The sequence below is a fragment of the Cydia splendana genome, chromosome 24 (genome assembly GCF_910591565.1).
Source record: "Cydia splendana chromosome 24, ilCydSple1.2, whole genome shotgun sequence".
Lineage (NCBI taxonomy): Eukaryota > Metazoa > Arthropoda > Insecta > Lepidoptera > Tortricidae > Cydia > Cydia splendana.
In genome coordinates this window covers 3,242,262-3,259,653 of record NC_085983.1, presented here as the reverse complement: position 1 = coordinate 3,259,653, position 17,392 = coordinate 3,242,262, and the positions used below count along the sequence as shown (strand labels likewise).

Below are 17,392 nucleotides of genomic sequence, written 5' to 3'. Positions count from 1 at the left end.
CCCATTTCCTCCTACTTCATGCTACCGTCATCCGATGTCCAGACCCCCTCCCCCCCCTAATTTGAAATGACGTAATTTATGAATAGCCCCCTATACATTTGATGTACCTCTCCCCCGCAAAAAACGGCAGACTATTTTGTACCGAAAATTTTAGACATGGCGTCTCCGTTGGTTATATCCTCTAAGGCCTGGATATTTAAAACTTGACTATATTTCCAGGGAGCGGCTATAGTGAGCATGGCGGTCGAGGCGGCGGGCGAGGCGGCGGGCCGCGCGGCGCTGGCGCGGCTGTTGCGGGACCATCGCAGCGCCAGTGCCGATGCTAGGTCAGTTTCATTTTCATTTTTAGATTAAGTACATACTTAATAGCACTGTTATTTTATCTGAGCATTTTATGGGGTTGGCAACTGTCAAAGGTTTGCGTAGATGGCGCCATCTTAGCTTGCCCGGTTTCTCTAGTTGAGTTTTATGAGATTTGGCTTAAAGGGTTGGAATCCAGGGCAAAAACTTCTATTAAAAAACAAGAATTTGACACATTTGTTAGGGACTGAGAGGGCTAGGGCAAGCTATGCTGGCGCCATCTGCTATATATTTCGATCGGATAACCCCATTACCTCGACGCGAGCGAGGTCGCCATATACCTAATGCCCAATTGCCCATAATTGAGGGCATTCGTACAAATACAAGAACCCACATATATATCTATTAGGACTGCATTCTACGAATGGTTATGTGAACTGAAAACTGCTGCTGTGTATCGTTTACCATTCAGCATAGTAGATATAACTAGCATGAACGCATCCATATCAATAGGGATGTTTTCTGAATTGAAAATAAATTATTTCACTCCATGCACGAAATAAAGCACCAGATAATTATTATACAAAAACATAGATAGCAGTTATTTTAAATACAATTTCCATTTAATAAATCGGATAGAAATATAAAAATTAGGTATGTGAGTAGTTGACTGTGACATCACTACAGGCCCCGTGCCTGAACTATAGGGGGCAGCACAGGAGCCGTCAGATTTTTGGCGCAGGCGTAAATGTGTCGTTTATGCTTCCGATGTAGCCCACAAGATGGCCGAACCTACTATGCACAAGGAAACGTACCGACGAGAACGGTAGATGGTTTTGGCTTGCTTTGGCAATGTACATGTGCACATATTTTTCCGACTCAGGCCACAAGATGGCAGACCCTCCAATGCGCACGGTCCCTATATTTTAGTTTTCATATAAATTCCATAATAGTAAATCGTTTTGACAGTTCTAAAAAAGAAACTATTTTTCACATCACCTATTCGGAAAAGGGCTTTTTCACCTCAGCAGCTCGAACAAGGGTACTTTGCTTCTTAAAAACAGTGAGCAAAATGCGATTTTGCTCACTGAGTCATTTTGTCTCACTCAGTGAGCAAAATGCGATTTTGCTCACTGAGTGAGACAAAATGACATTCAAGTGACCTTTATAGTCATTTCAACATGCGGGGTCTAATACAAGTTCGATATACTTGGGTTCTATTATCTCTGTCCCTCTAGGTATGTTCTCACTGCTTAGGGTGAAAAATTTTGTGTACTACACGAGATCAAAGTTATTTACATCTCGTGCGCTTTTGAATCCCTTACTACGCTCAAGATTCTAAATTAGATTCACTCGCTACGCTCGTGAATCTATTATAGAATCTTTCGCTTGCACGGGACTCAAAATAAACACTCGGAAGAAATATCAAACTTTGATCTCTTGTTGTACAAATAACTATTTCACTACACCTATTCGCAAAAGGGTTTTTTCTTCCCCGCTAGAAGGAATCAAAGTGGCAATTTTCTTCCCTGCTAGGAGGGATCAAAGTTGTACTTTTCTGTTCTAGGACACATTATTTTTCATTTTTACATACAATATTTTTAGCTTAAATAGTATTTTGATACATGATAATTTCCTCATTTTTTTTTCCTCGTATTTGATGTGAAAAGCAGTATGTGTCACACGGTATCAAAATTATTTCGTCTTGGGCGTTAACACTTGAATCCCTCATTAGGCTCAGGATTCATTGTACGCCCTTGACGGAAATATATCATTTTGATCCCTTGTAACACAAACTACTATTGCTTTGACTAGTAGGAGAATGCCCTATTATGCTATGCCTTTGTAAACACTAATGTTTGTTTGGATTCGACTACAGAGACCTGTGGCGCGCGCTGCAGCGGCCCGGCGCAGGCGGGGCGCCGCCGCACGCGTGGGACGGCTGGTGCGAGAAGGCCGGCTACCCGCTACTGGCCGCTGTTAACACGGCCACAGGCGATGTACTGCTCAAGCAGGAACGGTGAGTAGGGGTTTCTACCATAGAGTCCATAGACTACCAGAGACCTGTGGCGCGCTGCAGCGGCCCGGCGCGGATACCAGCTACTGGCCGCTGTGAACACGGCCACAGGCGATGTACTGCTCAAGCAGGAACGGTGAGTTGGGGTTTCTACCATAGAGTCCATAGACTACCAGAGACCTGTGGCGCGCTGCAGCGGCCCGGCGCGGATACCCGCTACTGGCCGCTGTGAACACGGCCACAGGCGATGTACTGCTCAAGCAGGAACGGTGAATAGGGGTTTCTACCATAGAGTCCATACACTACCAGAGACCTGTGGCGCGCTGCAGCGGCCCGGCGCGGATACCCGCTACTGGCCGCTGTGAACACGGCCACAGGCGATGTACTGCTCAAGCAGGAACGGTGAGAAGGGGTTTCTACCATAGAGTCCATACACTACCAGAGACCTGTGGCGCGCTGCAGCGGCCCGGCGCGGATACCCGCTACTGGCCGCTGTGAACACGGCCACAGGCGATGTACTGCTCAAGCAGGAACGGTGAGTAGGGGTTTCTACCATAGAGTCCATAGACTACCAGAGACCTGTGGCGCGCTGCAGCGGCCCGGCGCGGATACCCGCTACTGGCCGCTGTGAACACGGCCACAGGCGATGTACTGCTCAAGCAGGAACGGTGAGAAGGGGTTTCTACCATAGAGTCCATACACTACCAGAGACCTGTGGCGCGCTGCAGCGGCCCGGCGCGGATACCCGCTACTGGCCGCTGTGAACACGGCCACAGGCGATGTACTGCTCAAGCAGGAACGGTGAGTAGGGGTTTCTACCATAGAGTCCATAGACTACCAGAGACCTGTGGCGCGCTGCAGCGGCCCGGCGCGGGCGGGGCGCCGCCGCACGCGTGGGACGGCTGGTGCGAGAAGGCCGGCTACCCGCAACTGGCCGCTGTTAACACGGCCACAGGCGATGTACTGCTCAAGCAGGAACGGTGAGAAGGGGTCTCTTACAGAGTCCATTAGACTAAACACGCTCAATTTTACTTGTAAAATACTACTCCGGACTACTGAGTTTACTGTCTCCTTCCTCGCGTTATCCCGGCATTTTGTCACGGCTTATGGGAGCCTCAGGTCCCCACCCAAACCCAACCCAAGAATTGACGTAGGCACCAGTTTTTACGAAAGCGACTGCTATCTGACCTTCCAACCCAGAGGGGAAACTAGGCCTTATTTGGATTAGTCCGGTTTCCTCACGGTGTTTTCCTTTACCGAAAAGCGACTGGTAAATATCAAATGATATTTCGTACATAACTGACTGAGTACTGAGTTTACTGTAAGCACTACTATTTATATGCAAAAAACGCATTTTCTATAATATCTCATTGATCTCAGGTATATGTCAAAGACATGAGTCATTTAAAACCATATTGTTCACAGAGAATTTCTTAGATAAGTAACAATATCTGGGAGACCGAGCTTTGCTCGGAAAACATATAAAAACTCAAAAATGCGCGTTTTCCCAGAGATAAGACCTAGCTAGATCGATTTATCGCCCCCGAAGACCCCCATATAGCAAATTTCATCGAAATCGTTAGTGCCGTTTCCGAGATCCCCGAAATATATACATATATAAATAAACAAAAATTGCTCGTTTAAAAGTATTAGATACAGTATATTGGAAGAAAAATACCGATCATTTGTTGCAGTTTTGTGATGACAGCAGACCCCCCGGACCCCGAGCCGCCTATGATCAACTCCCTTCTGACCCTGGACCTGCGGGCCGACCTTGAAGAACTCTTCTATGAACCAGGTGAATAAATTTGGTTTTGGTTTTTAATGCATTCCAAAATTTTACTAACTGATCGCAAAAGTCCCCCGCCGCGTCTGTCTGTGGATTTTCACGCGGTTTTCACCCATCAATAGAGTGATTCTTGAGGATGGTTTAGATGTATTATGTGTTCCGTTCCACGTCGGATATCTTCATTGAGAGAGCAACGCGATCGTTGACCGATAGGTGCCGCTAGCGGCTATGTAGTCGCTCCGCCCCACGCAGTGACGTAGTTCCGCTTCCCTCCTGCCAACCATTGCTCGCTTCACGCTGCTCGCCGCGGCCATGTCTTTGTTTCGTCGACCGTCTGACCGATGGTCCGCAAATATTTTTTGCGTATATTTTTGCAGCATGGTGCTTTAACATTTCCGATCCAAAACTCGGTCGATTAAATAGTGAGATATAGCAGAGATCGCTACTATTAGTCTTTTGGCGGTCTCGCGATCGAAGTCATCGAACGGTGCTTTTCGATTCTACCCACTTTTTTCTTGCTAAATTAATTTTCACATTCCATGCTGCTAAAATCGTTACCGTTAACTCGCATTTTCGAGATCGAAGTAGGAAGTGCGTCAGTGGTTGTCGTTAACAAGTGGTAACGCAAGTCGCTCCGCGTCGGAGAGGGAACGTGCGGTCATCGTGGCGGCGGGGGCGGCGCGCCGCTGCCGGGTGCCGCGCTTCGCCGATAAGGAGGTTTGGATTGTCTCGAACCATCCGGTGAGCCAGTTTAATGATATTCTAGTTTTATTGGCGTTCAGAAGTTACTTCGACACTAAAGGACGGTTCTCAGGCAGGTCGTATTAACCTGGGAGTACCTCGTGTCGTTAGTTGCGACGCGACAGGGGCTCAGGGGAGGTCGGCCCCCGCGCGCCGGCGCCGTCGACTTTCTTCTGCTGTCGTCCAAGGTGACTCCGAGACGCCGCGACGCTGCGGGCCGGAGCCCGAGGTGTCGCGGTGCGGGGTCCGCGGGACGCCCACTCCTGTTGCGGACGCTTCCAGTCCGCGAGAGTCCGCACCCGCTCCTCAGTCCGCGCCCGCTCCTGTTGCTGCAGTCGCGGTGCGGACGCTTCCAGTCCGCACCCGCTCCTGTTGCTGCAGTCGCGGTGCGGACGCTTCCAGTCCGCGCCAGCTCCAGTTACTGCAGTCGCGGTGCGGACGCTTCCAGTCCGCGGGACTCCGAGAGGCACACGCCCGCTCCTGTTGCTGCGGTCGCGGCGCGGGTGGATAGCGGACCTCTCGATCCCGTCCTGGCGCCAAGGTGAAGGCGGACCGCTTCTGCGTCCCGACTGCTCGAGTGGAAGGAAGGTAAGTTACGTGGAAGCAGTGGAAACGCTACGAGTATAGCGACGATCGCCGCGTTGGCTGCCGTCCGTCATGACGTCGCTCCGTGGTGCCGCACCTACGCGCCGGTGGTGGCCACCACGATGGCGCCGCCGAGGGCAGCAGTGTCGCCGTGATGATGAGTGCAACTACGAACCAGCCATCGGCCCGGCGCCTATCGAGCTGGCCGCCACGACGGCGCCTCTCGCCTCACGCACCTGAGCCTGGCTACGGTGGCCGACGCACCAGTGCCTCCCGAGCTGGCCGCCACAATGGCGCCTCTCGCATCACGCACCGACGCGTCCCAAGCCGGCGGTGGCGGCCGCCACAACGGCGCCGCCCGCCACGATGGCACCACCGCCTTGCGCACTGGCGCCTCGAGCTGGCCGCCACGATGGCGCCTCTCGCCTCACACCAGTGCCTCCCGAGCCAGGCGGCGGCCGCCTCACGCACCGGTGCCTCCCGGGCTGGCCGCCACGATGGCGCGTCTCGCCTCACGCACCGGCGCCTCCCGAGCCGGCGGCGGCGGCCGCCACGATGGAGCCGCCGCCTTACGCGACAGCGCCTCTTAGAGCGGGCCGCCACGATGGGTCCTCGCCTCACGCACCAGCGCCTCCCGAACCAGTGGCGGCCGCCATGATAGCGCCGGCCGGCCTCACGCACCGGTGCCTCCCGAGCCGGCCGCCACGATGGCGCCTCTAGCTTCACGCACCGGCGCCTCCTGAGCGGCGGCGGTTGCCATGATGGCACCGACAATCACGTCGATGCTGTCCACCGATGCTGCAACCACGACGATGTCGTCCCTTGCAATGGCGCCCATGTTCTGTTCGAGAATAGAAGAATACCACCGCGAACTTACCTGCCGCCGATGCTGCCTGCTGATGGGCGCCTCAGTATCAGTTTTGTCCTGTCCACATTGTCCCATTGAGGTACTCAGGCGCCTATAGCTATGGTGCCACAGCACGAACAGACCGCTAAGCTCTTGTTTTCGGTTAAGGAATCCTCCGGCGACGGCAGAAAAGGTTGTAAGGAGCTTCGTCCTGCGTCGCTCGACTGCCCGGAGTTGAAAGCGGTAAGATATGTCGATACTCAGAGGAAAATACGTCGCGTTCCCGGGCTTCATAAAGGTGCTGATCGACGAGGAGCCGTGCCGCTTCGAGGTTCCTACGACTTCTCGAGGCCATGGAGTGATCCAACCGGAGAACAGCTAGCGACAAGGCCCTGTGCGACCGCTCAAAACCGAGGTGAAAGGCATCGAAAAGGTCTGCAGACTTCACATAATTATCTCTGCTTGCCTGCGCTCTCCAGCTTAAGTTCCGTCTTACAAAGTCTTTCTCGTGCGCCAAGCCCATAATAAACAAAATGGGATAAATAAACCCGCTGCGCCTGAACAAGCTTGAGTTTCCGGTGCTAAGAGAAAGGGGCCAGGAGGACTCCAACAGTTTACATCTGTCTGTCTTCGACTTTATCGAAACAGTTTTGTTACGCAAGCGCCAAAATCGATTTTAGACTTGATTTCATTAGTTCGATTTCCTTAAAAGCATGCGACCATGCCCCTATACTAGCTCGATATAGGGTGTTTCTTCGGATAAAGCGAATCAGACTATCACGCTCCTAGACATCACGTGGGACACGCGGCACAACACCCCGATTGAAAGTTTTCTTTTTCGCGACATACAGGCCTGCCTTGCTGCCGAGTTTCTCGCAGAAATGAGACTCAACGCCTCCTGTTCCGTCTCAAACTCGCAAACTTTAGTTCATGGAGGAAGGTGACACCTTCGCAGTCCTCAGCAACACGAAGCTGCCGAAAGCCTCGCGCCACTTCCTCCCTCATCTTATGCAAGCAGTCCGTTACAATCTCCAATATTGGTAGACAATGTATACGAGGTAAGGCCCTTTCAGTGAAGAGTAACCGTTAACGGGCCACATCTGCAGCGCTGACGACAGAAGTGTAAACATACAACCGCACCACTACAGTATACATAAAACGACGGCGACACTACATCCCCTCCGTTACCACGGCTGTCGCAAAAACTGCTGATGCCAGCAGATCGTCTACAGGTCGCGCTGGTTCCTTGCCACTTACCAGGTCGGTACAACCCCCGAGGGCGACGGTTTATCAAGAAGTCACTGCGCGCCCGAGTGGCAGCTACGCCCAGAAGCCGCCGAGACTATCTTCGCCTGATAGGCCTGTTGGCCAGCCTCCGCTTTCGAGAGCCTTCGCACTGTGTCACGGTATTTCTTAACAGACTCTGAACTGCTACCACGTCGCGTCTGGCAGCTGCCGGTGATACGACTTGGTATGGATGTCTCCACCTCCCAGCCTAGTCTGTTTACTGTGACGGCGTGATAAGGAGAGCCTTCACGCAGCTGTGCTAAGCTTGCAATTTACTGGCGGTCCTAGTGAACACAGCATCAGACCGCCCTCTCTTACGAGTCAACGACCTTAAGAATGAGGCGTAGCTCCTGTCAGATAGGACGCTCCAACACCGAGCTGGCGAGATCAGGAGTGACGTCCGCTGTGATGTACCTACTGGCGTGACTGGCGCATGCATGCAACATGCCAAGGGCTAACGCTACGTAGCGAACGAGACGCAACTGTCACTGTCTCACTAATATGGAGGAACCGGGTATTCCCGGTTCCGGTACTATGTTTGTATTGAAAACCAGTAACGGGAGCACTCCCTAGATCGTCCCCTTGTCTAGGCCGCCTGTACGCCCACAATGTAGAAATGGTCTTCATGGTGCATCAAAAATAAGATCGACTGCCAGGTACCTCTAATACCCAGTGAAGTAGCGAGCTATCTCAGACATCTATTTCTATTGTCCATGTTAGCTTTCAGAACGATACTTGTTCATAAGCCTGTAACAAGTGCTGTATGTGAACCACTATCGGACACTATGCCTTCTTCCAACGCCATTAATAGCGAGACCAGCGCCTCCCAAACCACCAGCTTGGGACGCGAGAAATCTACTTGCCCTAATTTGAATAGCCCTACAACGTTAGGTACGTTAGAAGAAGTACGATAGAAGAGCTGCCGCACATTTGCTGTTAGCATCAGACCGCAGGGTCAATGACCTTAGTCTACTACACTGTAGCCCGGGTAATTGCATAGTTAACTTTCACGCTATTATTTTGTGTCCGAAATTCGGCTCTAAACCAGATAACGTGTCTTACCGACTTGACTCTTAGAAGCTCCGGAATAATGTATAGACCCAGTAAGTAGGTAGTCTGGGTACGTCAACTTGCGAGAATTACACAAATGTTAGGGGACACTGCGCTTATTTATTTCAGCCACAGTCTCATCTAAGCCGGCCTCGCCTACGATTGCTCTCGATCCACGATGTACTTGATAACTAAAGTGGCTGGAAAACTATCCACTTAGCGATATTTTGGCTTAAGTTAATTGGGATCATGACTCGCCGAGATTCTGCGGTTCGGAAGCGATTTCGAATGAGAAATCTCTCAAACCAGTTTAACGTCAGATTCGAACCTGGGATTACAATTTAAATTCTCAATTTCCTGTAATGTATCATTATAACGAGTCACTGTGATTTCATGGGTTGCAATATGTCGTATATATTTATTCTTTCTCTGAGTTCTAAGACAGTAGGTGTAGCCCTAACGCTTGCGCGCCCGCTGACTCGCCACCAGGAGATAATAAACAGGTCTCAATGAAGATATCCGACGTGGAACGGAACACATAATATAAAAATTTTACCTTCCAATAAAATTGGTATTATGTTTCCTTCCACGTCGGATATCTGAGTAATGCCTTCCTGGCAGGCTTCTAGGCTACTTTTATGCCGACGGTACTTCTCCTCAACAATGACATGGCCGCGGCGAGCAGCGTGAAGCGAGCAATGGTTGGCAGGAAGGAAGCGGAACTACGTCACGGCGTGGGGCGGAGCGACTACATAGACGCTAGCGGCACCTATCGGTCAACGATCGCGTTGCTCTCTCAATGAAGATATCCGACGTGGAAGGAAACATAATACCAATTTTATTGGAAGGTAAAATTTTTATATTATGTTATTAGGGTTTTTTGTAACCTGTGCAAAGCCGGGGCGGGTTGGTAGTTACTAAAGACTGGCCTTACGGGCAATAAGAATAGGACATGAATGGGGCTAGTACAGCGGTGTGACACCGCTACAACGCGATTGGGTGATGAGTTCGCATCACGCACGCCATTGGTCGCAACTAGTTGCGTTAGACCGCACGATTGGCTCGAATTCGTGAGTGACGCCGAACTAGTACCATTTTATAGTGCCCGTAAGGCCCGTCTCGTCCTTAGATATGTACCTACGTCAACGCTTAAAAAAAACAAAAATTCAAGTTTTTGAGAGAAAATGCGAACATTTAGGGTCGGTCGTGTGTCATCGTTTTTGCGTTCGCTAAATTTAATTGCATTGAAAGTTTCATAGTTATCTGCTGCGTGACGTCGATCAGTCTGGATGGTTCAACTGGCCCATAATCACGCCTGTATTCTAAACGCTATCATAAATTATAATCTTCCAGAGAATTTCACGGACACGATTGAAGACGATAACGCGACCAGCAGCACCACCTCCACCCCCGCCCCTACCACGCGCCGCCCCGCGCCCCGCACCCCCAAGCCCCCGCCCAACCCCAAGTGGGTCATCCCGGTCACCTTCTCCGTGGGACCTCTGGAGCCTGGCTTCGAGAATGACACGAAGATCGCCAAGAATATCACTGATAGTGTGCTACAGAATGGGACTTGGTAAGTGAGATGTTAGGCAATCTGTATGAACGTCAGAGAAAAAACTACTGATGTATAAAAGACATGATCAATCAATCAATCAAAGCATTTATTTTCAGGCTACTAAGGCCCATAGATACATACCTTACAAACTAACATATATATACAATTATATAAAACTTAAATGTAAAAATCATTTTCGTGACGCAGTTTTCTGTTGCGGCGTCACTTGCTCTGGTGTAGGTGGTGGTGGGTCCTATGATGTAGGTACGAAGCTAGGTTGGAAGACGACACTATCTCGATCCCAATCTTTTGCGTCATTAATTATCAGTTAAAAGATATACCTAACCTAACCTGAAACATGCTCACTCATTACATACAAAATCCAATCTGTGTAATGACGACACAAATACATAGAAAATGAGACACGTTAAAGACAAATCTTGCACACCTCGATCTTTTTTTGTGTACGGACGAGGCACAACATTCACCGCGCTTGTGTGCATGCCAGTTGGGCATGTGCTTCGACAGAGGGGAAATAGTGCGAATGCCGACTCCCTCCCCGATGTTGCTCGAAGGCAAACACAATCCATAGCTTTAGGAGTATCGACTATGACTTGAAAATATTACGTAATACCAACAAGCTTTCTGCTCCGCCTTTGACCATCTTCATAAAACATTGAGTTCCACATTGATAATGAAAAACCAAGGTCGCGGTTGGTAATCAGAACATAACAAACGTGTCCTTAATTTAGAACATTGGGCTTCTGCCTGCCTGCCTGCTTTTGGGCAGAAGCCCAATGTTCTAAATTAAGGACACGTTTGTTCTGTTATTTAAATTCCATAAAATGTTCTTTATTATGAACATTGGGCAGGATCCAAAGACAATCTCTTGTGATAGCGTTTAGGCTGTGTCGGTCATGAACTAAGAACTGTTAAGAATGAAATCCCGTCAAGGCCCGAAAGGAACTAAATCTTTTTGCACGCTCTTAATCGGTTTTTAGGTCCTTTAGTTCAGTAGGATTGATGAGCGCTTGACATGAGTGAAACAGAAAATAGACTGAACGAAATGGTTCACAATGACGTTGGCATGAGTGCGAACGAGATAAAAGAGTGACAAACAGTCCTAAACCTGAAAAGTATGAAAAAAAATCAAATATTTTTTCTATATTTTTTATTTTATTTTATTGTGTCTAGCTTTTTCATGTTTAACCGTCATATAGTATCGTACAACTTGAATCGTTATTCAGTTGCCAAAAATTTAGAAAAAAAACTAAGGTAAAATCGATTCATACATTCCCAGCTCTCAAAGACCGAACTGAACTAAAGGAACTAAAAGACCGAACTAGTTCGTTTGACCAATTGACCGAGAGCGGAGCGCTCTCTGTAGTGACCGAGCAGGCACAAGCCTAATAGCGTTGCGTCACAGTTGCCACTAACCAAGTTATGTTCCATTACTATCAATCACTTTCGGATGAGAAATGCCAAAACCTCCACGTTTAGTCGTATGTTGCCTCACAAAGTGTAGTGAATTAAACATCTTGTTGATTTCGTTATTAGGTACGACGTGGGCAACGAGACGAAGACGACTCACGGCTCGCGCTGGGCTGAGAACGTCACACACTTAATATGGATGAACGACACTGAAAGTAAGTCAACGGCTACCTAGTTACGACATCTATCGGATCTCGACAAAAACGATAACGATTCAAAAAAATATACATCCAGTTGATGTTATGTCTTAGCCAAAAATTTTTATGTTAATGTATCTAACTATGCCGGCTGTACACACTCGTCGAAGGACCCCGAGACAGACCGAGAACGAGTGTGTACATGCTGGGCAGTATGTACCTTCTCGTCTCGCTCTTTTAATTGGGTCAGAGCTATGCCGAGAGTCTGTATATCCCATTCCCATTGTAATAATTGTTTATTCGCGGAGTATGGTTTTTATAGAGCCTGTATACTTTTTCGTTTCAGTGTTGGTACCAGACTTGGGCAAGCACAAGTGGGTGCGATACAATGTGGGAGCGAGAGGGCTGTACCGAGTCGCGCCACAGAATCCTTCCGCTGGAGAGGTAAGAAGAAGGTTAATTCAATTTTAAACGGTCTTTAGTGTGGTGTGGGTCAGTATTAAGGAAAAAACATTGCAAAAATATAGTAATTAAGAGTGATAGTACGGACACAGGGCGGACACGCCATACATCAAAAACCGGACAAGTGCGAGTCGGACTCGTCCACCGAGGGTTCCGTATTTTTTAGTATTTGTTGTTATAGCGGCAACATAAATCATCTGTGAAAATTTCAACTGTCTAGATATCACGGTTCGTGAGATACAGCCTGGTGACAGACGGACGGACGGACGAACAGCGGAGTTTTAGTAAAAGGGTCCCGTTTTACCCTTTGGGTACGGAACCCTAATAATCATTTGCGTTTATATGTGTGTGCGGCACGTCTGTACACGCGTCATTGTGTATGTGTGGGTAAGTCGCTTTACTGAGAGGACGCCAGAAGTCCGCCAGATTCATGTCGCGGGGCGAGGTAATGCGAGTCGGGGCGGGGCGGTGCGTGGCCGTTCTGTATGATAATACTATTACTTATTCTGTGGTACGGAACCAAGTGTGTTCAAGTGTGAGTTCCAGTTTGTCCGGTTTTTAGGGTTCCGTACCCAAAAGGTAAAACGGGACCCTATTACTAAGACTTCGCTGTCCGTCCGTCCGTCCGTCCGTCTGTCTGTCACCAGGCTGTATCTCACGAACCGTGATAGCTAGACAGTTGAAATTTTCACAGATGATGTATTTCTGTTGCCGCTATAGCAACAAATACTAAAAACAGAATAAAATAAAGATTTAAATGGGGCTCCCATACAACAAACGTGATTTTTGACCAAAGTTAAGCAATACAATCGGGCGGGTACACGTCGGGCGTGGTCAGTACTTGGATGGGTGACCGTTTTTTTTTTGCATTTTTTTCCGTTTTTTTTTTCATTATGGTACGGAACCCTTCGTGCGCGAGTCCGACTCGCACTTGCCCGGTTTTTTTCATTTCGTTTTCTTTTATACATTGCAGACGGCGGAGGCGGCGGCCGCCCGTGCGTCGGCGCTGTACCTGGGCGGCGCGCCGGCGGAGCGCGCTCTCCTACTGGACGACGCCTTCGTGCTGAGCCGCGCGCGCCGCCTGCCCGCCTCCAGGGCCGTCGCGGCTGCAGGTAGGCACTGCTAGCATCCCAAAGGCCTTTATAAAGGACGACATTTATTTCTAACGTTTTTAAGCAAATTTTCTATAAAAGGAAAAATTTACGCTTCCGTCAGGACTTGAACCCGCAACCCCCGCAATCTGTCCGCAAAATTTGGAATACGCTCGCAGATGTATCTGCTTGTTTAGAAATTGGTTTTTAAGCAAGGTTACATAATCTAAAATTAAAGCTTTCTAGGATCTAGTAAAGCATCTGCCTCGCGTGCTATCGCAACTGCAATTAAAAAAAACCGGGCAAGTGCGAGTCGGACTCGCGCACGAAGGGTTCCGTACCATAATGAAAAAAAAAACGGAAATAAATGCAAAAAAAAGAACCGGTCACCCATCCAAGTACTGACCACTCCCGACGTTGCTTAACTTTGGTCAAAAATCACGTTTGTTGTATGGGAGCCCCATTTAAATCTTTATTTTATTCTGTTTTTAGTATTTGTTGTTATAGCGGCAACAGATATACATCATCTGTGAAAATTTCAACTGTCTAGCTATCACGGTTCGTGAGATACAGCCTGGTGACAGACGGACGGACGGACGGACGGACGTACGGACGGACAGCGAAGTCTTAGTAATAGGGTCCCGTTTTACCTTTTGGGTACGGAACCCTAAAAATTAAAAAGCGTCTCTAGGTTTTCGTCACTTTTGAAACATTTTTAAACAATTAAAAAAAAATACTAATATAGTTCTAAATTTCGTTCTTCAGGTAGAAGCGTGGGTCTAAGAGGGATAGAGTCGTCAACCAGATAACATTTTGAAGCCCTTTCATTATACAGACAACAATTTAATGTTCTGACATATTATTCAGAAATTGCCCTCTACTATGTTAAAGTCACGTATTTTTATTAACTATTATTTTCCTTGTCTACGGAAAGGTGTTACAGGTAAAAAAGGCACTTCACATCACTATGTGTTCCAGAATGTGTCTTATGCCGCAAACAATAAGCACTAAATTTGCTCACTTGTGGCTTTCTCACTGTACCTTATTTGCACATTTAGGCACTTTAATGTGATATATATTTAGTAACAAAATAATATTTGTAAAACATGGCAAGATTACGAAGGCATAAACTACAAGAGTTTGTCGCATAAGTAAGCTAATTCGCCAGTAACTAGCCGGTTTTAGTAACTGGCCACCTTATACTAAAATGATTTTTTTTTATAGGGGAATAGAATTCATTTTTAGTTTAGGGCGGACGGAATTACACTACTTTGGTTATCGGTTTACTTTTATTTCTTTGTGTTGATTGATTTTGACTTGTATTTTTTTTTTTCATATTTCCGTATTTCCCGCAGCGCGTCTAAATAAGGAGACTCACTGGGCCCCATGGCGCGTGGTCCTCAACCACTTATCCTGGTGGAAAGAGCTACTTCGCCTTACTTCGTCCGGCCCGCCTCTAGCCAAGCTGCTGGTCACCCTACACCCGGATACCGTGACTATATACACCAGTCAGGAAATGGAGACGTTGAATGAAGACCAATTGTAAGTATTAGAGTTGATATATTACGAGTAGGGAATGCAATCTCGATCTCGCAATTTCAAGATCTCGCGAGATCTCGCACGAATTTTCGAGATTCAATCTCGTTGACTGAAAATCTCGATTTTATCAATCTCGGTCGGTCGGTATATATATATTTTAATAGTTTTTTTATTTAATGTAGATTAGTTTGTTGTTTTTATAGTATATACGCAATTCTTTGAAATATTTGCTCAAAATAACACATTTTTGATTACTTTGTCAAATCTCGATCTCGTCGAGATTAATCTTGATCTCGAAAGTGTGACCGCCGAGATCTCGAAACACCCTATCTCGATTCAGATTTTTCGTGCGAGATCTCGAATCGCCAATCTTGGTGAGAGATTGCATTCCCTAATTACGAGTAACTTTTATCCAACCCGCCTTTTTAATAAATTGTAACTGTCTAAGCTAGGAGGCCGTACAATACAACACTAATACGTACGTACGTATACGTATAATACTATTAATTTAATGATAAGTTGATAGTACATCGCCCACACTTTTAACTGACAGTTCGTAAACCTTATTAAAGGCATGTGGTCCACCGATGGACAGTCAAGAGTGTTGCTGTTTGAACATTAACATCATCAGGCCTTTAGCCAAACTACTGGTCACACTACAGACGCAGTGACCATAATAAATTAGCCAAGAGACATAGAGTTACTTGGTAGTTCACTTTCACTGACCTCAGCAAGAGTGAAGTGCTCCTTATACACGCTGAATGAAGACTAATTTTGATAGTTTACTACTTAAGACCAAAGTGGACGACCGCGCGAAATCGCCTTTTCATACAAACATTGTCCTTACTAGGTCTGGACTAAATTGATTTGTGTAAAATTGTACCTAAGCACCATATTTAATTTGTGTCAGTCACGTCAGATTTTGTTAACGCAGTTAATAAAACTCTCTTTCTGACAGATGGCTGAGCGGCGCGCTGCTCACAGCCGGCGTTGAGTGGGAGAATGAGAAAGTGACGAAACAGGCGGTACGCCTGTTCGACTCCTGGCGCAACGCCAACAAGACCATACCGGAGATATACCAGGAGGTGAGCACATGTTTCTTGTCTACTACTTGGTGGACAACATGAACATCGAAACATGACCACATTGACACGTATTTCTATTAACTAAAAATATAATAAAACCCCTACGCAATGAAACGGATGAACCGATTTTAATAAAACACGTATAAGAAAACCTGCTTTCAAATAAATAAATAATACCGCATCCAAATCAGTTTACCCGTTTAAGAGCTTCGGTGCCACAGACAGACACACATAGCGGTCAATCTTATAACACCCCTCTTTTTGCGTAGGGGGTTAATTAATTAAACATCGAACGGAATCACGGGCACAGCTAGTAATTAACAAATATCATTTACAGGCGGCCTTCACAGCGGGCGTGCGCACATACGGCCTTGTCGGCTGGCAGACCTGCTGGAAAGCTCTAACAGCATCCTACGCGGCCCCGCGTCCTTTATATAGCCACCGGGCGCTGCTTGCTGCGTTGGCGTCGCCGAAGGACGATTGGCTTTTCTACAGGTAAGACACATGGCATTGTAGGTTAGTAGATACGCTAGAAGGCTCTAATCCTACTTGACCCTTCGTCCTTTGTATAGCCACCGAGTGCTGCGAGTAGCTTAGTCTTCGCCGAAAGACGACTGGCTGTTCTACAGGTAGGACACATTGCCTTATCGATTGATAGACATGCTAAAAGGAATTAATAGAATGCTCTACGCATTCTTGTATAGCCACCTGGCTCTGCTGCGGCGCCGCAGAAAGACGACTGGTACAGGTAGAGCACGCAACTTTGTAGGAGAGCAGACCTGCTGGAAGGCATTAACAGCGTCCTACGTGGCCCCGTGTCCTTTACATAGCCACCTACTGCTGCTTCAAATTTTTTTGTATGAAAAGTTTTATAGATCTCTGCTAACTGGCGCTGTTTAGTCGCGCAGCGTCGCGCGGCATTGTATTTATATCGGAGCATCGTCAATAATGGCGTAAGTGCCATCGACAATAAGCTCCCTTTTCATAGAAACGTCACAAATGTGGTTGGTGCTACTGGCCCAATATTCTCGTCAATTGAAAGATAGATGTCGCTAGCTAAATTAACTCTTGTTTGCAGGTTCGCATTCACCGCGCTGTCACCAGAGGCGCAGCGGGGTCGCGAGTGGAAGCAATGGATCACAGCGCTCTGCGCAGCCGCGTGCAGGTGAAACATTTTTACTACATATTAGAAGTATTCGAACAAAACAAATTATTTTCAGAAAATATTCAAATTTGTTTTGATTTCAAGTAGAAACACTACTATATAAATTATAAACTGAAATAAATGTCATATACTAAGAAAAAGTGATCAAGGCCTCCAGCAGGCGTGGCTCACTCCGCGATTTCGTCGCTTTGCTACAGGTAGCTAAAAGTACATCCGTTCGGCCCCAATTTTGGGGTTTGCCATAAGCC

General features: G+C 47.5%; 1 protein-coding gene across 1 annotated transcript in view; it reads left to right on the top strand.

Annotated features, from left to right (window-relative positions):
* LOC134802096 (uncharacterized) overlaps nt 1-17,392 on the top strand; it is a 38,978-nt gene that overhangs the window by 19,686 nt on the left and 1,900 nt on the right. Inside the window, exons 14-24 of the mRNA XM_063774688.1 lie at nt 220-326; nt 2,180-2,320; nt 4,012-4,115; nt 9,970-10,192; nt 11,732-11,820; nt 12,149-12,246; nt 13,238-13,376; nt 14,711-14,897; nt 15,853-15,979; nt 16,317-16,474; nt 17,058-17,144. Coding sequence (XP_063630758.1) covers nt 220-326; nt 2,180-2,320; nt 4,012-4,115; nt 9,970-10,192; nt 11,732-11,820; nt 12,149-12,246; nt 13,238-13,376; nt 14,711-14,897; nt 15,853-15,979; nt 16,317-16,474; nt 17,058-17,144 — 1,460 coding nt within the window. The remainder of the gene's footprint in view (nt 1-219; nt 327-2,179; nt 2,321-4,011; nt 4,116-9,969; nt 10,193-11,731; nt 11,821-12,148; nt 12,247-13,237; nt 13,377-14,710; nt 14,898-15,852; nt 15,980-16,316; nt 16,475-17,057; nt 17,145-17,392) is intronic.